General features: G+C 37.2%; 1 protein-coding gene and 1 non-coding gene across 2 annotated transcripts; one reads left to right on the top strand and one right to left on the bottom strand.

Moving 5' to 3' along the window:
• Positions 1–12,872: 12,872 nt before the first annotated feature.
• On the bottom strand, positions 12,873–12,980 carry LOC112761536 (small nucleolar RNA R71). Its single transcript, XR_003181927.1, has one exon. It is a non-coding gene; the product is annotated as a small nucleolar RNA R71 (small nucleolar RNA).
• A 7,649-nt stretch (positions 12,981–20,629) lies between these two features.
• LOC140180237 (uncharacterized) lies at positions 20,630–22,529 on the top strand. The gene is made up of 3 exons (XM_072220689.1): positions 20,630–21,479; positions 21,646–21,877; positions 22,238–22,529. Exons 1-3 carry the CDS (start codon positions 20,630–20,632, stop codon positions 22,527–22,529), a joined length of 1,374 nt encoding a protein of 457 aa, XP_072076790.1.
• The last annotated feature ends 2,061 nt before the right edge of the window (positions 22,530–24,590 follow it).

Here is a 24,590-nt window from a genome sequence, read left to right as displayed (position 1 = left end):
ATTTTTCTCTCTATAATTGTGATCTTTGACTTGTTTAATTCTTTATTTCTATTATTTTGTGTATGAATGCATTTATATGATTGATGCCATTATTTTATTTTAGCTCACTTACCCAAATGGTCTTACCCTTTTATTTACCTTTGTTAACCAATTTTCAGCCTTATTAATTCCTATTGTTTTTAATTTTAGCACATCACAACCCTAAGTAAAAAATCATGAATGTCTCAAATTGAATCTTTGATTAGCTTAGACGAGTAGGTGTTGCATGATCTAAAAAAATAAATAAATCCTGACGTAAAAAATATCATTTATGTATCGTATTTTAATTTGTTAGAATATAGTTTATTGGATCTTGGGTATCTAGTATATATAGTTCTGGGCTGGACTGAACTTTTTCTTCTTCATCTGTTGGTTCTGCTTTTATTATTTTTAGAGAATTATGGATCTCTTCTTCTGAGATGGCCGCTGTAAGGGCAGCCATCATTTATTTTTTATGGGCTAAAAAGCAAGTCTCTTTTTCGTATGATATTTTTTTGAACCCTAAACTGTGGCTTGGGGGTTCTGCTCTTTTTTGGGATATAGTCATCCAATTATCAATTGTCCTTTTACTAATTAGGTTAAGGTCAAATTTATTCCACCATTTTACTTTTATGTTTCGAGTTTAATATTGCACGCTTAGAGTGTCTTCATATCCTGCGGAATCATATTCTCAGGTCATTATCCAGCATATTTTCATAGTGGGAAAGAAGAAAATCAACTTACATCCATCCAAAAATAATGTTTTATTTTTGAAATATTCATAAGTGATATTAGCATTTTTGAAAAAATTGCTTCTATTGGTCCAAACTCTTGAAACTATACTTATAACCATTTAAAAAACTGTAGAAAATTTTTTTGAGGAACTATATGAACCAAGAGTGTGGATTTAGAAAAAGATACAGGGTGTTCCACCAGACATCTTGTAATCATAATAGAAATAGTGTTGCGGCTCAAATTTTTTAGTAAAACTTTCACAATGAAATGGAGGTCTTTCCCATTCTGATGGGGTTATTACTTTCATAATCTTAATTTTGGAGTATATTATATCTTTTGTGGTTGGGTCTTTATTGTGAATTAATTCAATGGATCATGTGTCTACTAGAATAAATTCATAAAAGGTTCGGGTTTTTTGGATATTTATCGGAGGGTAATGAAAAGTATTTGAAAAAACTGTTTTATAAAAGGGTTCTTCTATCCATCTTAAACCATTCTTTTTCTAAAGCCATTTTTTTAGAGGTATACGTTTTTCATGGTAAGGATGTTCTTCAGATAATGGTTTAGTTTTGAACAAATTAGATGATTGTAATAATATATATCTATTAACTGTAGAAATTTCATATAAGCTCTTAGTTGATACTGATGATTTTTCGCTTTTAACAACCTGTGACATTGTCAAAGGTTTAATGGTTAATTGTTTGACTTGTATTAAAGTTGCTGGTTGATCAAGTGGTTGACCATAATCTTCACTGCTTGCTTGTTTCTTGCTTATTTCTACCTTACAAAAATTCTCTTGTTAGAAAATCAGGTAATACATTTGATTCACCTTTAATATGTTCAATAGTAAAATCAAAGCATGATAATATAGCTTGCCATCTAGTAAATATTTGTTTAGAAACTAAATTTTTAACATTGTTTTTTAATACGTTAGGAGCTGTTTTACAATCAGTCCTGATCAAGAAGGTCTTATTAAACAAGTCTTCTTGAAAACGTAAAACACATAGGACAATGGCTAATATTTCTTTCTTAATAGTAGCATAATTTCTCTGGGCTGAATTTCATACACCAGAATGATATTTAACTATTTATTCTTTTGAGGAGTTTGGAAGAACTTGTTTAAATATTCCTCCATACCCTAGTTCTGAGGCATCCGTTCCGTTTCTACGATGAGACTTGCCTTAGGATCTGGTATACTCAAACAAGAGATTTCTTTTACTATAGTTTTAATTTTTTGAACTATTTTGGACATGTCTTCTGTCCAAGGAGGAGGTTGTTTTCTTAATCTTTTATATAAAGGTTCACATACATAAAGTTCTTATTCCTGGTAAAAATTTGGCTATGTAATTAAAACATCCTAAGAATCTTTGTAGTTATTTTTTGTCAATAATTTCATTTGAAAATTTTCCTACAATTCAACAGATCTTTTAATCGAAGTAATTGTTCGTTGAAAAATTTTATACCCTAAAAACCTTACTCTTGTTATAAATATTTTCATTTTTTTCAGATAAGACAAGACCGTTTTCTTTTATAATATTAATGAATTTTTCTAGGTATTGAATATGTTGGTTTATTCCTTTAGAGTATATAAGTACGTCGTCTAGACTATGGTAAAATCTACATGAGTAAAAAATATTATTCATAACTTCTTGAAATTCGCTTGGTGCATTTTTTAATCATTTGGGTATTACATTCCATTCATAATTTTCAAAGGGTACTATAAAAGTTGTTTTATATCTGTCTTCTTCTTTTACTGATATTTGATAGTATCCAGATTTTAAATCAAATTTAGAAAATATAGTAGCCTTTCTTAATCTTTTAATTAAGTCATTTTTGTTGGGTAAGGAATATCTTATCCAATTTAAGACTTTATTTAAAGGCTTATAATTAATTACTAACCTTGGAGCTCTTCTTTCGATTTCTGAGACTTTTATTACATAAAATCCTGTGCAGCTCCATGGAGATTTTGATGGTTTGATTAGTCCTTTGTCTAAGTATTCCTCGATTTCTTTTTTACAATATGCCAAGAATTTCTTGTTTATTTGTATTGGTTTTGCTTTAGTGGGGATATCTTTTTCATTAAAATCATCTTCATATGGTAAGGATATTTCATGTAATTTTCTATAAAAATGAAAAGATTTTGGATTTAGGCTACACAACTCCTTTTTAATCCTATCTTCTATCCCTTTTATTACGGTTTGAATTTTTTTTTATTTTCTAACTGCTATTCTATTCTCTTATATACAATTTATTAGTTCAGAAAATTAATTTGTTTTTTTTCTTTCTATTATATTAATTTGGGAGATAGTCACTTGTTGTAATAAATTTAGTTTTCTCCTCTTAGATTTTTGTATAAATTCAAATAGGATGGACTAATTTAGTATACAATAAGTGGTTACTCTATCTACATCTACCTTAAAAGGGGTACAGTAAAAGAGTGAAAGAGTTTCCTAATATAGATGTTGGGATATTCTTTTTGTCAGAAAAAAGGTAGTTAAAAAGCATATTTTTCCTTTACAAATTTTTGCTTTACAAGTCTTATAGTTTATAATCATTCTATTATTTTCTACTTTGACAATAGTTTCAGTTGTTTTTTCATAGTACTTAATAGGTATTAACCTTTTCTGGATATAGTTTACATTTGCTCCTGAGTCTACCATAACTATAAACTCAAATTTCTCTTTTCCGATCATTATGACTATAGGGGTATACCATTTCTAGTTAATTAGTAACGTTAATTAATTAATATATTTATTTGCGGTTATGACTTCTTCTTCTTCCTCCTCTATTAATTCTAATCGTTCTTTTTCCTTTTGTGACTTTACTATGTTTTTTCCTTCTAACTTTAGTACTCTATAGTCAAGAAAGATATCTTGTTGTTTTAATTCAGAAATTTCGAGTTTCAACATTTTTATTTCTTGTAAATATTTTAAAGAAGTCTCTTTCTTAGGAGTTCTAAACCTGTTATATATCTCTTTAATTTCTACTGGTCTTATTTCTTCTTTGACTTTTTCTTCTTTCTTAATCAGATCTTTTAAAGGAAAATCTTCTGATTTATCTATTATAGACATTAAAGTGCTCGTTTGTTCTCTGGCTAATGTATTGATTGACTTTTCTTGGGTTCTCGTAATTATATTTAAGGATTTTATACAATTATCACAGTTACATATTTCTGGTCCTAAACACGAGTCTTCTTCTTCTATTTCAGAAGAACGCGAGGAAGATGGTATATCTAACTATTGTATAAAATTACCTGAATCATCAGAAGAATATTCTTTTTCTGTTTCGATTTCTGATTCACTATCAATTAGTATAGCAGCTAAAGCTTTTCTTACTTCTTTATTACTAATTTTGTTTATTTTTTCTTCTGTTCTGCAGTTATTAGCGTAATGACATGGTTTTTTACATTAACAACAGACTATATGTATCTTGTCACTTTTCTTTTTACTATTCCAATTTTGTTTTTTTTCTGTAGTTTTCTTTTAGCTTATTTCCTGTTGTATAAGGTTCTCTCAATTGATACGTATACCTATTCCCATAATTCTTTATATTTCTTTTCTTAATGATCCTATTTTGGTTGTTAGGTGCTTTTTTGGTTGTAATGTCATATTGTTGGCAAAAGTTTCTTAATTCTCGCTTACTACTCATACTTTCTTTTCTTATTTTCTCTTGTAATCTGGTGTCAATGCATATCTCTACTCCAGTTTGTACTACTATATTATGTATTTGGCCAAAGTTAGGCCTTCATATGGTAATTGAGTACCGAATAGAGATTGTACTTTTTGTAAAACTTTTTCTGAAAAGAGTTTGGATAAAGCTGCTATAAATCTTTCTTTCCAAAAAGGGACTACTGCATCAGCTCTCATCATAACTTTGGAGATGAAGACATCTTTATACCACCTTTAGTCAGACATGGTGGGACATCGTAAGTTCATTAGTTGAGTTCATATTCTGTCTTAAAAATATTTGGGTCTCCTAGAAAGTTTTTTATGATTGTAAAGATTAAGGTTGCTATGCCGTCTGGTGCTTGGTCTTCTAGTTTTACACTACTTAAAATTAATTCTTTTCTGGTAAGGTTAAAAAATTATCCCTCCATCCTTTTAATTGTCCTGTGAACCCTTGGGTGATCATGACTGCTGCTTCTCTATCAGTAGCTCGTTTTGCCTTATAAGCAGTTGCCGCCATAGTCATGCTACACATCAGGTCTAAAGTGGCTTGTTTACTTAATCTGTCTAAATTTCATTCTACTAAATCAGATCCCGTAAAACTGTTTCGTACTAGTTGTGTTCTTTCTTCAAGGCTTACATCAGCTGGGGTTGGTCTTGGATAATAATTTCTTAGTTTTGGATAATACTGATTCTTATGTGTCATCTTGTTAATTTCTATTGTATTAATAGTTATTTTTCCTTGACTTATAGACTTAAATTTTTTCTTTAGCTCATCAATGTCTGTGTCCACATTTGTTCTTAGTTTAATTGCATCAGGACTTTGAAACTTATATATAGGTTTTTCTATAGGCTTAATTTGCTCATATTTATGTTCAATTCTTTCTATCTGATTTTTCATAATATCTAGGACTGTATTAGTGTAGTTAAGTTGTTGATGTACTTTTTTAATGTCTCTTTTGTCTATACTCCCTTCTATTCCACTATCTTTATATGGGGTGGTTTCTAGTTCTAAATTGTGTGCTATCTGTAGTTTTATAGTTTCTTTTAGTGGATATTGGGATTCTACCATTTGTCTTGTGCTAGTTTTCTAAATAATGGTTGTTTTACTTAAAGGACAAAACTCTTTCTTGAAATATAGATTGATTTTATTTTTTATTAAGTAATCATAAATTTTTTTTCTTATTTCTATGGTTTCTCTTTCAGAATATCTAGTAAAATACCATTTTCTTAATTATGTATTATATTTTGCATTAAAATCTTTACTAATTCAATTTTTATCAATCTCAAAAAGTTCTTTTATTATAACTCCTAGAATTTGAGAGGCAGTTGGTGAGTAATTATTTTCTATCCCATATAAAGGAGTTGCTATATTTGGTCTATTGTTATTTATTCCTATAACTTCTTTGTTTATAACGAAATTATCTATAGAGTGTCTAGGAGAAATCTCTTCCTTATTCTGGTAGTTCAGTATTCTGACTGATTATTATCTATTCATTCTTAGTCTAATGTTCAGACCTTCTCTAATGATTTCTCTAATTACTGTGTTTTCTATTCTTTCTTCTTCTACTACATCTTCTAAAATCCATTCTTCAGGGACATTCTTCATTAGTTCTTTATGATGGAATTTTTTAGGTGTTTGAACAAAAGACCTTCATAAATTAACATGAATAATAATTGTTTTGTCTTTTGATGATTCTCTTCTAGCCCTAAAATTATAATTTACCCTTGTAATTTTGTAATATATTCTATAAATTACTTCAAAAGGATCATATTTTTCATTAATAATGTCTTTAGGTGTTTTAATATATAATTTAAGATCTTGAGAGGTATTTTCATTTTTAAGACTCATGAAAAAATTTGGATAACAATTAAAAAATACTGGACCATTATAACAAGTGTAAGAACCGCAACTAATCAATCAGTTAATTAAGTGATTATATTTCCCGAAATAGATTCTGAAAAGTTAGAGTGAGAATTAGAGGATTTAAGTATGATTTTTGGACCCAGTGGGTCTTTCTGAGTCAGAAAATGTGTTTTCTGCGAAAAACTGTGAAAAAGCACGAACCGGCAGTTGAACTGGTTGAACCGGTTCAAGTCTGCCCGGTACCGCACGAGAAAAAGTGAAAACCATTAAAAACCTTAGAAAAATATTAGAAATGGAAAACTGGATGTTAATTTTAAAGGTTTGGCCCGAAGTTGGGCCAAGCGGGCTAAAAATGCTAACGGGTTGGACCGGGCCCAAGTTGGGCCCAAGCCCAACATATAAAAGGCTCATTTAGCGAACCAAACCAGCCACAACACCAGTTAAACATAACACACAGAGCAGAAAAGAAAGGGGAAGAGAGGAAGAAGAAACACTATTCACCATCTTCTTCTCTAGCTCATATCTTGAGCTACGGAGCTCTAATCGCCGCACCGTTTGCGGCTACGCATTCCTTTTGAAGAGCTCTACAAAACCCACCTAAGAAAGTAGTAAGGTAACCACGAAATTCTCTCAATTATTCTCTCCAAAATTTCGAGTATTAGGGCTTTGGGTTAAATAAGTTTTTGTGATTTTGGATGTTTAGGTTTGCTCTAATCCTTGCTTAGCATTGGATTTTTGCTATCACATCTGTTGGAAAAGGTAAGAGCTATTAAACCCTTGTAAAATTTCAAGTTTGATAAACCCTAGGTTGAATTATTGTGAATTATGTGTGTTATAGCTTGAAGTGGTGAGTATTTGAACTTGTTGGAGCTTATTGGTGATTGTTGGTGGCTTGGATTGTGTTGGAAAGACTAGCTTGTGTCCAACTTTGGGTTAAGGGCATATTGGGAATTGGCCAAGGTATGGTTTCGATTTCCTCTATGTAGTATATAATATTCATGGACACTTAGGTTAGTGACCCATAGGATAGGTTTGGAAATTGTATGTTGTTGATGATTGTTTGTGTTGATGAGGTATAATGAATTGATGTGTTGTTGTGATTAAATGATGAATTTGAAATATAATGGATTTACATGAATGAATATTGTTAATTATGAATAGGAAGCATGGTTGAGTTGATGATGAGAATTGGTAGTGAGATAATGATGATTGGTGGATATGTTGTGTATGCGATAATTGAGGTTGGAAATAATGAAATGTGAAGGAAAATTATGGTATGATTGGTGTGATATGATACAAAAGGTAAATTTTAATGAAAAAGAAAGTTTGGAATGGTTTGGTATTGTTTTGGTTGGTTTGAGATATGAAAGTTGGAAAAATTGGTCATTTGGGAACTTTTGGTAAAAGTGGGTTTTTGGTGAACTTTGCTTGATCATAACTTATGCCTCAGTTTTCAAAATTTGATAAAATTTGTTTATAATTAAAGATCTTTGAAAACCCTTTAAATTGATATAAAGTTTGTAAAATTTGGACTTTTGTAGAGGAAGTTATGATCATTCAAAGTTGGTGTTGAAAATCTGAAATTCTGCTAAGTTGCAGAGTTTTATGATTTCTGATATGTGCGCACGAACAACCCTACAAAATTTTCAACCTGTGCGCACGCACAGGCAAGGAAATGCATTCTGTTTTCAGCGCTATCACAGCTCGTGCGCGCACATATCTAAGGAAGAATTGCAACCTGTGCGTACGCACAGCCCTGTGCGCACACGTTGGGAAGGCTAGTCTGTTGGGGGCACTGGCACAGGTTGTGCGAGTGAACGAACTTTGTAAATTTTGACACCTGTGAGTACGCACACCCCTGTGTGTACGCACACGTTTTAAAAACTCTCCAGAGCGTGCGCGGGCACACCCCTGTGCGGCCGCACACGCCCTGTTTCTCAAAATTTTCTTTGTTTTCAACTAATCTACCTTCCCAACAAGGTTATAAGCTTCTCTAACACCATTTTTAGACTCTTGGGCCTAGTTTTGGATAGTTAAAACATGGGAAAGAATTTAATGGATTTAGATGATATTATTTGGAAAACTTAGAAAACGGAGGCTTAGGTTTCTGGCGTGCTGAGGATGGTTTGATGTCATGTAGAGGGTGATTGAGGTATGAAATGAGAAATTATGAACTGTTGATGTTCAAAAATTGAAATATGGATTAACCACTGGGGTACTGATTTGTACTGAGATTATAAGACGCTATGCGCCCGGCAGGGACAGTGGTTAATCTCGCCTGTCGAGGTAGCGGCGGCGGCTTAAGGATGGTGGTTAATCCCGCTTACGTTGAGATGTGAGGTCTGAGGCAAGAGTATCCCGCTCGCATCCCTTCGGATCTATAGAGCGTGCAGGCGCAAAACCCTGGACAGTGATCTGAGCAATATATCTCGGGGGTTCCCATTGATGATTCTGAAGGGCAACATTTCCATGGAGATGTGTCGGGTTGGTGATGAGCGGATAATTTATACACTTTTTGGCATTGTTTTTAGTATGTTTTTAGTAGAATCTAGTTACTTTAGGGATGTTTTCATTAGTTTTTATGTTAAATTCACATTTCTGGACTTTACTATGAGTTTGTGTGTTTTTCTGTGATTTCAGGTATTTTCTGGCTGAAATTGAGGGACTTGAGCAAAAATCAGATTCAGAGATTGAAGAAGGACTGCTGATGCTGTTGGATTCTGACCTCCCTGCACTCAAAGTGAATTTTCTAGAGCTACAGAAATCAAAATGGTGCGCTTCCAATTGCATTGGAAAGTAGACATCCAGGGCTTACCAGAAATATATAATAGTCTATACTTTGCCCGAGTTTAGACGACGCAAACTGGCGTTCAACGCCAGCTCTCTGCCCAATTCTGGCGTCTAGCGCCAGAAACAAGTTGCAAAGTGGAGTTCAACGCCCAAACTGGCACAAAAGCTGGCGTTCAACTCCAAGAAGGACCTCTACACGTGCAACACTCAAGCTCAGCCCAAGCACACACCAAGTGGGCCCCGGAAGTGGATTTATGCATCAATTACTTACTTCTGTAAACCCTAGTAGCTAGTTTATTATAAATAGGACTTTTTACTATTGTATTAGACATCCTGAGTTTTATCTTCGGATCAAGTCTTGGTTACTCCGGTTCCCCTCTGGGGCCGAGACCAATGAACTCCATTATCACTTATGTATTTTTAACGGTAGAGTTTCTACACTCCATAGATTAAGGTGTGGAGCTCTGCTGTTCCTCAAAGATTAATGCAAAGTACTACTGTTTTTCTATTCAATTCAACTTATTCCGATTCTAAGATAGTCATTCGCACTTCAACCTGAATGTGATGAACGTGACAATCATCATCATTCCCTATGAACGCGTGCCTGACAACCACTTTCGTTCTACCTTAGATTTAATGAATATCTCTTAGATTACTAATACAGGGGACCGAGTCCGAGATATTGGGATCTTCGTGGTATAAGCTAGATTGATGGCGGCATTCAGGAGAGTCCGGAAAGTCTAAACCTTGTCCGTGGTATTTCGAGTAGGACTCTGGGATTGAATGACTGTGACGAGCTCAAAACTCGCGAATGCTGGGCATAGTGACAGACGCAAAAGGATAGTAAATCCTATTCCAGTATGATCGAGAACCTCCAGATGATTAGCCATGCAGTGACAGCGCATCGGATCATTTTCACAGAGAGGAATAGGATGCAACCATCGACAAGGGTGATGCCTCCAGACGATTAGCCGTGCTGTGACAGAGCATTTGGACCATTTTCCCGAGAGGATTGAAAGTAGCCATTGGCACCGGTGACATCCTTACACAAAGCCATCCATAGAAAGGAGTAAGACTGATTGGATGAAGACAGCAGGAAAGCAGAGGTTCAGAGGAACGAAAGCATCTCTATGCGCTTATCTGAAATTCTCACAAATGATTTACATAAGTATTTCTATCCCTTTTATTATTTAATTTCGAAAACTCCATAATTATTTTATATCCGCCTGACTGAGATTTACAAGGTGACCATAGCTTGCTTCATACCGACAATCTCTGTGGGATCGACCCTTACTCACGTAAGGTTTATTACTTGGACGACCCAGTGCACTTGCTGGTTAGTTATGCGAAGTTGTGAAGATATGTTTAGACCATAGTTCTGTGCATCCGTTTTTGGTGCCATCGCCAGGGAATCAATTTCGAACAATAATTCACAACCTGAGTAACAATTTCGCATACCAAGTTTTTGGCGCCGTTGCCGGGGATTGTTCGAGTTTGGACAACTGACGGTTCATCTTGTTGCTCAGATTGGGTAACTCTCCTTTCGTTTTCTTTTCAAAAAGTTTTCAAAAATTTTTCAAAAAAATCTTTCAAAAATTTCTCCTTTGTTTTCGAAAAAAAAAACTTTTTAAAATAAAAATATTTTCAAAAATATATTTTTCTTCAGAATTTTTAAGAATGAATTCTAGAGTTTCATGAAGCATGTTGAAGCCTGGCTGGCTGTAAAGCCATATCCAAACTCCTTTGGGATTGGTCTTCAAATAATCACCTCAATGGATGTAATTCCATACTAAAGCTTGGCTGGCTATTAAGCCATGCCTGACCCTTAGATTGGAGCTTTAGACTAAAGAGCATAAGATTCCTGAAATTCATATTAAAAATTTTGGAATCCTTATTTTTCTTATTCAAAATGATTTTCGAAAAAAATTAAAAGAAAATACAAAAAAAATCATAAAATCATAAAAATAAAAAATATTTTGTGTTTCTTGTTCGAGTCTTGAGTCAGATTTAAAGTTTGGTGTCAATTGCATGTTCATCTTGTATTTTTCGAAAAAATTCATGCATTCATAGTGTTCTTCATGATCTTCAAGTTGTTCTTGGTAAGTCTTCTTGTTTGATCTTTGCATTTGCATGTTTTGTGTCTTTTCTTGTTTTTCATATGCATTCTTGAATTCTTTATGTCTAAGCATTAAAGAATTCTAAGTTTGGTGTCTTTCATGTTTTCTTTGCATTAAAAAATTTTTCAAAAATGTGTTCTTGATGTTCATCATGATCTTCATAGTGTTCTTGGTGTTCATCTTGACATTCATAGCATTCTTGCATGCATTCATTGTTTTGATCCATAACTTTCATGCATTGCATCATTTTTCTTGTTTTTCTCTCTCATCATAAAAATTCAAAAATCAAAAAATATCTTTCCCTTTCTCTCTCTTAAAATTTCGAAAATTAGATTTGACTTTTTCAAAAATTTTTAAAATCTAGTTGTTTTCATGAGTTAAATCAAATTTTCAATTTAAAAATCTTATCTTTTTCAAAATCTTTTTCAAAAATCAAATCTTTTTCAATTTTTTTTTAGTTATTTTCGAAAATTTCAAAAATATTTTTCAAAAAAATCTTTTTCTTAATTTTACATCAAATTTTCGAAAATAACATCATCAATTAATGTTTTGATTCAAAAATTTCAAGTTTGTTACTTGCTTGTTAAGAAAGATTCAAACTTTAAGTTCTAGAATCATATCTTGTGATTTCTTGTGAATCAAGTCATTAATTGTGATTTTAAAAATCAAATCTTTTTCAAAACTAATTTCAATCATAGCTTTTCAAAAATATCTTCCTTATCTTATCTTTTTCAAAATATGATTTCAAAATATCTTTTCTAACTTCCGAACTTCTTATCTTTTCAAAATTTGTTTCAACTAACTAACTAACTTTTTGTTTGTTTCTTACCTTTTTCAAAACCACCTAACTAACTCTCTCTCTCTCTAATTTTCGAAAATATCTTCCCTCTTTTTCAAAATTTCTTCTTAATTAACTAGTTATTTTATTTTTTATTTTAATTTTTGAAAAATTACTAACTTTTTTTAAAAAAACTATTTTCGAAAATCCTCTTCATCTCACATCTCTGCTCCTATCATCACCTTTGTGTTTGGATTCTTCATTCTTCTTCACCCCTATTCTTTTTCTTCTTCTACTAACAATAAGGAACCTCTTTACTGTGACATAGAGGATTCCTCTTCCTTTCTTGTTCTCTTCTCTTTCTTATGAGCAGGAACAAAGAAAAAGGTATTTTTGTTGAAGCTGATCCAGAACCTGAAAGGACTCTGAAGAGGAAACTAAGAGAAGCTAAATTACAACAATCCAGAGACAACCTTATTGAAAATTTCGAACAAGTAAAGGAGATGGCAGTCGAACCCAACAACAATAATGCAAGGAGAATGCTTGGTGACTTTACTGTACCTAATTCCAATTTACATGGAAGAAGCATCTCCATTCCTACCATTGGAGCAAACAATTTTGAGCTGAAACCTCAGCTAGTTTCTCTGATGCAGCAGAACTACAAGTTTCATGGACTTCCATCTGAAGATCCTTTTCAGTTTTTAACTGAATTCTTGCAGATCTATGATACTGTTAAGACTAACGGAGTAGATCATGAAGTCTACAGGCTCATGCTTTTCCCTTTTGCTGCAAGAGACAGAGCTAGAATATGGTTGGACTCTCAACCCAAAGACAGCCTGAACTCTTGGGATAAGCTGGTCACGGCTTTCTTAGCCAAGTTCTTTCCTCCTCAAAAGCTGAGCAAGCTTAGAGCTGATGTTCAAACCTTCAGACAGAAAAAAGGTGAATCCCTCTATGAAGCTTGGGAAAGATACAAGCAGCTGACCAAAAAGTGTCCTTCTGACATGCTTTCAGAATGGACCATCCTGGATATATTCTATGATGGTTTATCTGAGCTATCAAAGATGTCATTGGATACTTCTGCAGGTGGATCCATTCGCCTAAAGAAAACGCCTGCAGAAGCTCAAGAACTCATTGACATGGTTGCTAATAACCAGTTTATGTACACTTCTGAGAGGAATCCTGTGAGTAATGGGACGCCTATGAAGAAGGGAATTCTTGAAATTGATACTCTGAATGCCATATTGGCTCAGAATAAAATATTGACTCAGCAAGTCAATATGATTTCTCAGAGTCTGAATGGAATGCAAGCTGCATCCAACAGTACTCAAGAGGCATCTTCTGAGGAAGAAGCTTATGATCCTGAGAACCCTGCAATAGCAGAGTTAAAATACATGGGTGAACCATATGGAAACACCTACAATCCATCATGGAGAAATCACCCAAATTTCTCATGGAAGGATCAAAAGCCTCAACAAGGCTTTAATAATGGTGGAAGAAACAGGTTTAGCAATAGCAAGCCTCTTCCATCATCCACTCAGCAACAGACAGAGAACTCTGAACAAAGCACCTCTAATTTAGCAAACTTAGCCTCTGATCTATCCAAGGCCACTGTAAGTTTCATGAATGAAACAAGGTCTTCCATTAGAAATTTGGAAGCACAAGTAGACCAGCTGAGTAAAAGGATCACTGAAATCCCTCCTAGTACTCTCCCAAGCAATACAGAAGAAAATCCAAAAGGAGAGTGCAAGGCCATTGACATAAGCACCATGGCCGAACCTGTAAGAGAAGGAGAGGACGTGAATCCCAAGGAGGAAGACCTCCTGGGACGTCCAGTGATCAATAAGGAATTTCCTTCTAAGGAACCAAAGGAATCTGAGGCTCATCTAGAGACCATAGAGATTCCATTGAACCTCCTTATGCCATTCATGAGCTCTGATGAGTATTCATCTTCTGAAGAGAATGAGGATGTCACTGAAGAGCAAGCTGCCAAGTTCCTTGGTGCAATCATGAAGCTAAATGCCAAATTATTTGGTATTGAAACTTGGGAAGATGAACCTCCCTTGTTCACCAATGAACTAAGTGATCTGGATCAACTGACATTGCCTCAGAAGAGACAGGATCCTGAAAAGTTCATAATACCTTGTACCATAGGCACCATGATCTTTAAGGCTCTTTGTGACCTTGGTTCAGGAATAAACCTCATGCCCCTCTCTGTAATAGAGAAACTGGGAATCTATGGGGTGCAAGCTGCTAAAATCTCATTAGAGATGGCAGACAATTCAAGAAAATAGGCTTATGGACAAGTAGAGGACGTGTTAGTAAAGGTTGAAGGCCTTTACATCCCTGCTGATTTCATAGTCCTGGATACTGGAAAGGAAGAGGATGAATCCATCATCCTAGGAAGACCTTTCCTAGCCACAGCAAGAGCTGTGATTGATGTGGACAGAGGAGAATTGATCCTTCAATTAAATAAGGACAAACTTGTGTTTACAACTCAAGGATCTCTCTCTGCATCCATGGAGAGGAAGCAGAAAAGCCTTCTCTCAAAGCAGAGTCAACCAAAGCCCCCACAGTCAAACTCTAAGTTTGGTGTTGGGAGGCCACAACCAAACTCTAAGTTTGGTGTCAAACCCCCATATCCAAACTCTAAGTTTGGTGTTGGGAGGTTTAAACAAAGCTCTGCACACCTGTGAGGCTCTATGAGAGCCCACTGTCAAGCTATTGACATTAAAGAAGCGCTTGTTGGGAGGCAACCCAATTTTTATTTAACTATATTTTTATTAGTCATATGTCTTTATAGGTACATGATCATGTGGAGTCACAAAATAAATCAAAAAAATTGAAAACGGAATCAAAAACAGCGGAAGAAAACTCACACCCTGGAGGAAGCACCTGCATGGCGTTCAACGCCAGAACAGAGCATGGTTCTGGTGCTGAACGCCCAAAATGGGCAGTATCTGGGCGCTGAACGCCCAAAATGGGCAGCATCTGGGCGCTGAACGCCAGAATTGCACCCTGGAGAAGAGCTGGCGCTGAATGCCCAGAACAAGCATGGTTCTGGCGTTCAACGCCAGAAATGGGCAACAAATGGGCGTTGAACGCCCAAAATGGGCACCAACCTGGCGCTGAACGCCCAGAGTTGTGTGCAAGGGCATTTTACATGCCTAATTTGGTGCAAGGTTGTAAACCCTTGAACACCTCAGGATCTGTGGACCCTACAGGATCATCTCAGGATCTGTGGACCCCACAGGATCCCCACCTACCCCCACTCACTTCTTCTCACCCTCTCTCTCTCTCCATTCATGATCATCCCTTCTGTTTTCCATTTACCACTCACATTCATACACCCACCTACCTTCAAAATTCAATATCTCTTTCCCACCCAATCCCACCCATATGGCCGAATACACACATCACTCCATTTCCTCCATATCTTCTTCTTCTTCTTCTATTCTTTCTTCTTTTGCTCGAGGGCGAGCAATATTCTAAGTTTGGTGTGGTAAAAGCATAAGCTTTTTGTTTTTCCATTACCATTAATGGCACCTAAGGCCAGAGAAACCTCAAGAAAGAGGAAAGGGAAGACAAATGCTTCCACCTCTGAGCCATGGGAGATGGAAAGATTCATCTCACAAGCCCATCACTAAGAAAAGGGTGGAGCAACCAAGAGAGCACATTCATGGATCTCAACAGTCACATGAAGAAGCTCATCATCAAGAAACCCCTGAGATACCTCAAGGGATACACTTTCCTCCACAGAATTATTGGGAGCAAATCAACACCTCCCTAGGAGAATTAAGTTCCAACATGGGACAACTAAGGGTGGAACATCAAGAGCACTCCATCATCCTTCATGAAATAAGAGAAGATCAAAAAGCAATGAGGGAGGAGCAACAAAGACAAGGAAGAGACATAGAAGAGCTCAAGGACATCATTGGTTCCTCAAGAAGGAAACGCCACCATCACTAAGGTGGACTCATTCCTTGTTCTTACATTCTTTGTTTTCGTTTTCTCTTTGTTAAGTGCTTATCTATGTTTGTGTCTTCATTACATGATCATTAGTATTTAGTAACATTGCCTTAAAGTTATGAATGTCCTATGAATCCATCACCTCTCTTAAATGAAAAATGTTTTAATTCAAAAGAACAAGAAGTACATGAGTTTCGAATTTATCCTTGAACTTAGTTTAATTATGTTGATGTGGTGACAATGCTTCTTGTTTTCTGAATGTATGCTTGAACAGTGCATATGTCTTTTGAAGTTGTTGTTTAAGAATGTTAAATATGTTGGCTCTTGAAAGAATGATGACTAGGAGACATGTTATTTGATAATCTGAAAAATCATAAAAATGATTCTTGAAGCAAGAAAAAGCAGCAAAGAACAAAGCTTGCAGAAAAAAATAGGCGAAAAAAAAATAGAAAGAAGGAGAAAAAGCAAGCAGAAAAAGCTAAAAGCTCTTAAAACCAAGAGGCAAGAGCAAAAAGCCAGTAACCCTTAAAACCAAAAGGCAAGGGCAATAAAAAGGATCCCAAGGCTTTGAGCATCAGTGGATAGGAGGGCCTAAAGGAATAAAATCCTGGTCTAAGCGGCTAAACCAAGCTGTCCCTAACCATGTGCTTGTGGCGTGTAGGTGTCAAGTGAAAACTTGAGACTGAGCGGTTAAAGTCAAGGTCCAAAGAAAAAAAAGAGTGTGCTTAAGAACCCTGGACACCTCTAATTGGGGACTTTAGCAAAGCTGAGTCACAATCTGAAAAGGTTCACCCAATTATGTGTCTGTGGCATTTATGTATCCGGTGGTAATACTGGAAAACAAAGTGCTTAGGGCCACGGCCAAGACTCATAAAGAAGCTGTGTTCAAGAATCATCATACTGAACTAGGAGAATCAATAACACTATCTGAACTCTGAATTCCTATAGATGCCAATCATTCTGAACTTCAATGGATAAAGTGAGATGCCAAAACTATTCAAGAGGCAAAAAGCTACAAGTCCCACTCATCTGATTGGAGCTATGTTTCATTGATAATTTGGAATTTATAGTATATTCTCTTCTTTTTATCCTATTTAATTTTCAGTTGCTTGGGGACAAGCAACTATTTAAGTTTGGTGTTGTGATGAGCGGATAATTTATACGCTTTTTGGCATTGTTTTTAGTATATTTTTAGTGGAATCTAGTTACTTTTAGGGATGTTTTCATTAGTTTTTATGTTAAATTCACATTTCTGGACTTTACTATGAGTCTGTGTGTTTTTCTGTGATTTCAGGTATTTTCTGGCTAAAATTGAGGGACTTGAGCAAAAATCAGATTCAGAGGTTGAAGAAGGACTGTTGATGCTGTTGGATTCTGACCTCCCTGCACTCAAAGTGAATTTTCTGGAGCTACAGAACTCAATGGCGCGCTTCCAATTGCATTGGAAAGTAGACATCTAGGGCTTTCCAGCAATATATAATAGTCCATACTTTGCCCGAGTTTAGACGATGCAAACTGGCGTTCAACACCAGCTCTCTGCCCAATTCTGGCGTCCAGCGCCAGAAACAAGTTGCAAAGTGGAGTTCAACGCCCAAACTGGCACAAAAGCTGGCGTTCAACTCCAAGAAGGACCTCTACAAGTGCAACACTCAAGCTCAGCCCAAGCACACACCAAGTGGGCCCCGGAAGTGGATTTATGCATCAATTACTTACTTCTGTAAACCCTAGTAGCTAGTTTATTATAAATAGAACTTTTTACTATTATATTAGACATCCTGAGTTTTATCTTCGGATCAAGTCTTGGTTACTCCGGTTCCCCTCTGGGGCCGAGACCAATGAACTCCATTATCACTTATGTATTTTTAACGGTAGAGTTTCTACACTCTATAGATTAAGGTGTGGAGCTCTGCTGTTCCTCAAAGATTAATGCAAAGTACTACTGTTTTTCTATTCAATTCAACTTATTCCGATTCTAAGATAGTCATTCGCACTTCAACCTGAATGTGATGAACGTGACAATCATCATCATTCCCTATGAACGCGTGCCTGACAACCACTTTCGTTCTACCTTAGATTTAATGAATATCTCTTAGATTACTAATACAGGGGACCGAGTCCGAGATATTGGGATCTTCGTGGTATAAGCTAGATTGATGGCGGCATTCAGGAGAGTCCGGAAAGTCTAAACCTTGTCCGTGGTATTTCGAGTAGGACTCTGGGATTGAATGACTGTGACGAGCTCAAAACTCGCGAATGCTGGGCGTAGTGACAGACGCAAAAGGATAGTAAATCCTATTCCAGTATGATCGAGAACCTCCAGATGATTAGCCATGCAGTGACAGCGCATCGGATCATTTTCACAGAGAGGAATAGGATGCAACCATCGACAAGGGTGATGCCTCCAGACGATTAGCCGTGCTGTGACAGAGCATTTGGACCATTTTTCCGAGAGGATTGAAAGTAGCCATCGGCTCCGGTGACATCCTTACACAAAGCCATCCATAGAAAGGAGTAAGACTGATTGGATGAAGACAGCAGGAAAGCAGAGGTTCAGAGGAACGAAAGCATCTCTATGCGCTTATCTGAAATTCTCACCAATGATTTACATAAGTATTTCTATCCCTTTTATTATTTAATTTCGAAAACTCCATAATTATTTTATATCCGCCTGACTGAGATTTACAAGGTGACCATAGCTTGCTTCATACTGACAATCTCCGTTGGATCGACCCTTACTCACGTAAGGTTTATTACTTGGACGACCCAGTGCACTTGCTGGTTAGTTATGCGAAGTTGTGAAGATATGTTTAGACCATGGTTCTGTGCATCCGTTTTTGGTGCCATCGCCAGGGAATCAATTTCGAACAATAATTCACAACCTGAGTAACAATTTCGCATACCAGTTGGCAGTTGAACCGACAATGTGATATCACAGCCAGTAGGACAGACATTCATCATATGCATTTTCTATATGTTTGTATGCTTTGACTACTTGACATGGCTTGCCTATTTGTATAACGTGCCTAATTGCTATTTGAGTTATTTGCCTTATATGTTTCTACTTGTGATTTACTTGTATTGTATATTATCTGTGTTTTCTACTAGGATTGAGGAGGTTTGGAAGGCGGTGGTGATAGGATCGCATGGAGGATCGGTTGGTGAAGGTTGTGGGACAGCGGTTTTTGGTTAGAGTAGAAATTCCCTAAGATAGATTACCAGGTTTAATTATGTTAAGTTTGATATAATTATGCTTATTTGTTTTAGAATGCTTTAAGTATGAAATCTTGTGATGGATATGGAGCATAGGATTTCCTTTGGTGTCCCGGGGTCTTATATCCTACATCACTGGGCACTGTTACCATACTGAGAACCTCCGATTCTCATACCATATTTCTGTTGTGTTTTTCAGATGTAGGTCTCAACCCACCTCGGTGAGTTGTCTGGTAGGTGACAGAAGCGGAGAATCTGGATATCTTTTGAGTCTTTTGGCTTGTTTTTGTGAATGTCTCACTTTTGTATTTCGCTTTGCCTAGGGGCTTGTGTATTGAGAGAACAAAACTTGTATAAGCTATTTTTACTGTCTAGTTCTGTATATCTGTATATGGCTAGCCGGCTTAAACTCCGCAAGCCGTGGCTAGTTTCTTATGGTATTATATACTTATCTTTTGTTATATCTTATCTGTTTCTTGTGCTTTAAGATAGTAGCTTTGTTAGTACGTTTTGCGCTTTTGAAATCCGGTTTTTGAGCTATATCCTTCATCGGGCTTCTAGATTATACTATTCTTTCTCTCTCTCTCTCTCTCTCTCTCTCTATATATATATATATATATTATGTGCGAGCTTAGAACTGTCGTAATCTCTGATTAACCTTTGCTGTACGACGCGAGGTAAAGCTTAGGCTAATTAGGGTGTTACATTTAGTGGTATCAGAGCAGTTCGTCCTCGTGAGCCTGAGGGATGGACCGATTGTACTTTATTACATACTCTGTGTGTCTTTTTCTTCGATGCTATTAGGTTATTTGTTTGATATTGCATAGCATGCTTGTTTGTGAGTGCCTGTTTGGGATAATTGAAGCACTAGGCTTTTGATATTGAGACTGATCACCTTGATATCGATTGTTTGGTGTAGACAGGAACCCTAATGGCCACTCGCGGACAAGGTCGAACAAGTACACGAGAAAGTTGGAATGAGCGATCGGACGACAACCATGCCGAGTTCATGGCGGTCATGGAAAACCTTGCAAACACTATGGAAGCTAATGCTGCTGCGACTCTGCAAGCTGTGTAGAGGTTAGACCAACCGGCCAGGAACGGAAATGGCAATGGGAATGGCGAAGGGAATGCCAATGATAATGCTGAGGGAAACGGCGATAACGCCGGAGGAGCTCCGATGACCTTGGCGACATTCCTCAAGGTTCATCCACCAATATTCCGAGGATCAACTAATCCGACTGAAGCGGACCACTAGTTCTAGGCTATGGAGCGTGCTTTATAGGCGTAGCATGTTCCCATCAATCAATATGTCGAGTTTGCCGCTTATCAGCTTGCGTGAGAGGCCCAGCACTGGTGGCAAGCAGAGTGTCGCTTGCTACAACTTCAGAATGCCGACATTCCATGGGATGTGTTCCAAACGACCTTCTATAAGAAGTATTTCCCTGAGTCTGCAAGGGAAACAAAGGAGATGGAATTGATGCAGCTGAAGCAAGGTTCCCTATCTGTGGCAAATTACACTAGCAAGTTTGAGGAACTCTATAGGTTTTCTAGGGTATGTCAGGGTGCCCTGGAGACTTATGAGAGTTGGAAGTGTATTAAATACCAAAGGGGGCTAAAGGACAATATTATAACTGCTGTGGCTCCTATGGAGATCCGTGTCTTCTCCGACTTAGTGAACAAAGCGAGGGTGGTAGAGGAGTATGCCAAGACCGTGGCGGCGTCCAAGGACACTCATGGAGGGAGCTCTAGTCAGGGGCGTGGCAAGTATTTCCATCCAAGAGGTCAAAGCTTCAAAAGAGGAGGATATGCGCCTCAAGGTCAAGGGGGTTTCAGTAAGAACACTCAGACTCAGTCTCAGTATGCTAATGGGAGAGGAAATCAGAGTAAGAGTTCTCCAAATTTGACTTGTGTACATTGTGGGCGTTTCCATCCTTATGACTCATGCAAAATTGGTTTAGGTGGTTGCTTCAGTTGTGGGTTGCCTGGCCACATTGCGAGAGATTGTACCCGTGGGAGGAACCAGCATGCGGGCCAGAGTCAGCATCAAGGTCGAGTCTTTGCTGTGAATACCAAGGATGCTTCCAAGGTGGATCTGTTGATGAGAGGTATATGTCTAATTGGTGATAAATCCTTAGTTGCATTATATGATACTGGAGCTTTGCATTCGTTTATTTCGTTTGCTAAAGTTGAGGAATTAGGCTTGAAAGTGTCAGAGTTACCATTTGATCTATATGTACATACTCCGCATCAGACGGTTATGACTAGGTCAGGGTGTAGGCAAGTAGGTTTCAAACTTGAGGGTAGAGACTTTGTGCATGACTTGATCTGTTTGCCAATTGTTGGATTGGAGATGATTTTGGGGTTTGATTGGTTGTCGAAGAATCGGGTTTTGTTAGATTACTTTGAGCGGTCAATTTGATTTATGCCGGAAGGAAAAAATGGAGCAGTGGTAGCTACGGGGTATTACCTGAATTCTGTAATGGTGTATTGTAGGGGCAGAGTGTCAAGGTTATATTCTGTTGGCTGCCAATGCGTTGGGTGATGCTCAGAACTTAGATCAGATACCGGTGGTTAGAGATTTTCCAGAAGTGTTCCCAAAAGATATCCCTGAATTCCCACCTCAAAGGGAAATTGAATTTGCGATTGAATTGGTGTCGGGAGTCGGACCAGTGTCGATTACGCCGTATAGAATGGCTCCGATAGAGCTGGCAGAATTAAAGACTCAGTTGGAAGAGCTTCTGAATAAGAGGTTCATTCGACCGAGTGTATCACCGTGGGGAGCGTCAGTTTTATTGGTAAAGAAGAAGGATGGAGGAATGCGACTGTGTGTGGATTACCGACAGCTAAACAAAGTGACTGTGAAGAACAAGTACCCGCTGCCAAGGATAGATGACTTGATGGATCAATTGCAAGGAGTCGGAGTGTTTTCCAAGATTGATTTGAGATCCAGTTACCATCAAATAAGGGTGAAAGAGGATGATATCCCTAAGACTGCGTTTAGGACACGCTATGGACACTACGAGTTTACGGTAATGTCCTTTGGGTTAACGAATGCACCTGCTGTTTTCATAGACTACATGAACAGAGTCTTTCGTCCCTTTTTGGACAAATTTGTGGTGGTTTTCATAGACGACATCTTAGTCTATTCTAAGACGGCGAAGGAGCATGAGGAACACTTGAGGATTGTGTTGCAAATCTTAAAAGAGCGGAAATTGTATGCTAAGTTGTCAAAGTGTGAGTTCTGGAAGGAGGAAGTGAAGTTCCTAGGTCATGTGGTGAGCAAAGGAGGAATATCAGTGGATCCTTCTAAGGTAGAAGCGGTGATGGAATGGGAAAGACCGACAACGGTGACGGAAGTCAGAAGCTTTTGGGCTTAGCCGGATATTACCGGAGATTCATTGAAGGATTTTTCCGGATTCTACTACTGATGACTAAATTGACAAGGAAAGAAGCTTCTTTTGTGTGGACGTCAGAGTGTGAAGAGAGTTTTCAAACCTTGAAGCAGAAGTTAACTTCAGCGCCAGTTTTGATTTTCCTTGAACCGCATGAATCGTTTGAAGTATATTGTGATGCTTCTCTGAAGGGTTTGGGTTGTGTGTTAATGCAACACCGAACTGTGGTGGCTTACGCATCGCATCAGCTGAGACCGCATGAGGTGAATTACCCCATTCATGACTTGGAATTAGCAGCGATTTTGTTTGCATTGAAGATTTGGAGACACCACTTGTACGGAGTAAAGTTTAGCATCTTTTCTTATCATAAGAGTCTCAAGTACATCTTTGATCAGAATGAGCTTAATATGCGTCAGAGGAGGTGGATGGAGTTGCTTAAAGATTATGATTTTGAGCTGAGTTATCATCCCGGAAAGGCGAATGTGGTAGCAGACGCTTTGAGTCGGAAAGCTTTAACCATTGCCTGGATGAGAATCAAGGAAGAAGAGCTAGTGGATAAGTTTGTGGATCTTAAGCTGGACATTGGCGAAGTTGCCGGAAGAGCTTGTTTAAATCAGAGATACAAAGAGCTCAGCAAGATTAGCAGAAGCTTCAGCAATTGTTCCAACCAGTTAGTGATAAGAGGCGTGGAGAATTCACTAGGGATGATGAAGGGTTGTGGAGATATAAGGGGAGAATTTGTGTACCGGATGTTGGGAGTTTGAGGCAAGACTTGTTGTCAGAAGCTCACAACAGTGGGTTTTCTATTCATTTCGGAAGCACGAAGATGTATTATGACTTAAAGAAGATGTTATGGTGGCCTGGGATGAACGGTGATGTAGCAACAGTGGTATCCAAGTGCGTAAGAACAGTGGTTAATCCCGCTTACATTGAGATGTGAGGTCTGAGGCAGGAGTATCCCACTTGCATCCCTTCGGATCTATAGAGCGTGCAGGCACAAAACCCTGGACAGTGATCTGAGCACTATATCTCGGGGGTTCCCATTGATGATTCCGAAGGGCAACATCTCCATAGAGATGTGTCGGGTTGGCAGTTGAACCGACAATGTGATATCACAGCCAGTAGGACAAGCATTCATCATATGCATTTTCTATCTGTTTGTATGCTTTGACTACTTGACATGGCTTGCCTATTTGTATAACATGCCTAATTGCTATTTGAGTTATTTGCCTTATATGTTTCTACTTGTGATTTACTTGCATTGTATATTATCTGTGTTTTCTACTGGGATTGAGGAGGTTTGGAAGGCGGTGGCGATGTGATCGCATGGAGGATCGGTTGGTGAAGGCTGTGGGACAGCGGTGTTTGGTTAGAGTAGAAATTCCCTAAGATAGATTACCCGGTTTAATTATGTTAAGGTTGATATAATTATGCTTATTTGTTTTAGAATGCTTTAAGTATGAAATCTTGTGATGGATATGGAGCATAGGATTGCCTTTGGCGTCCCGGGGTCTTATATCCTACATCACTGGGCACTGTTACCATACTGAGAACCTCCGGTTCTCATACCATATTTCTGTTGTATTTTTCAGATGCAGGTCGCAACCACCTCGGTGAGTTGTCTGGTTAGTGACAGAAGCGGAGGATACGGATATCTTTTGAGTCTTTTGGCTTATTTTTGTGAATGTCTCTCACTTTTGTATTTTGCTTTGCCTAGGGGCTTGTGTATTAAGAGAACAAAACTTGTATAAGCTGTTTTTACTGTCTGGTTCTGTATATCTGTATATGGCTAGCCGGCTTAAACTCCACGAGCCGTGGTTAGTTTCCTATGATATTTTATACTTATCTTTTGTTATATCTTATCTGTTTCTTGTGCCTTAAGATAGTAGCTTCGTTAGTACGTTTTGCGCTTTTGAAATCCGGTTTTTGAGCTATATCCTTCATCGGGCTTCTAGATTATACTATTCTTTCTATATATATATATATATATATATATATATATATATATATATATATATATATATATTATGTGCGAGCTTAGAACTG

Source organism: Arachis hypogaea, chromosome 16 (genome assembly GCF_003086295.3).
Source record: "Arachis hypogaea cultivar Tifrunner chromosome 16, arahy.Tifrunner.gnm2.J5K5, whole genome shotgun sequence".
Taxonomy (NCBI): domain Eukaryota; kingdom Viridiplantae; phylum Streptophyta; class Magnoliopsida; order Fabales; family Fabaceae; genus Arachis; species Arachis hypogaea.
The sequence above is the reverse complement of the archived record's forward strand: the minus strand, read 5'-3'. Positions and strand labels throughout refer to the sequence as shown.

Excerpts from the sequence above, each read along its gene's own strand:
- LOC140180237 (XM_072220689.1), top strand. The coding sequence starts at position 20,630 with ATGCAGCTGAAGCAAGGTTCCCTATCTGTGGCAAATTACACTAGCAAG. Across the intron at positions 21,480-21,645 it reads CTTTGTGCATGACTTGATCT|GGGCAGAGTGTCAAGGTTAT; the intron begins GTTTGCCAATTG and ends GGTGTATTGTAG. Across the intron at positions 21,878-22,237 it reads CTGGCAGAATTAAAGACTCA|AGTCTTTCGTCCCTTTTTGG; the intron begins GTTGGAAGAGCT and ends CTACATGAACAG.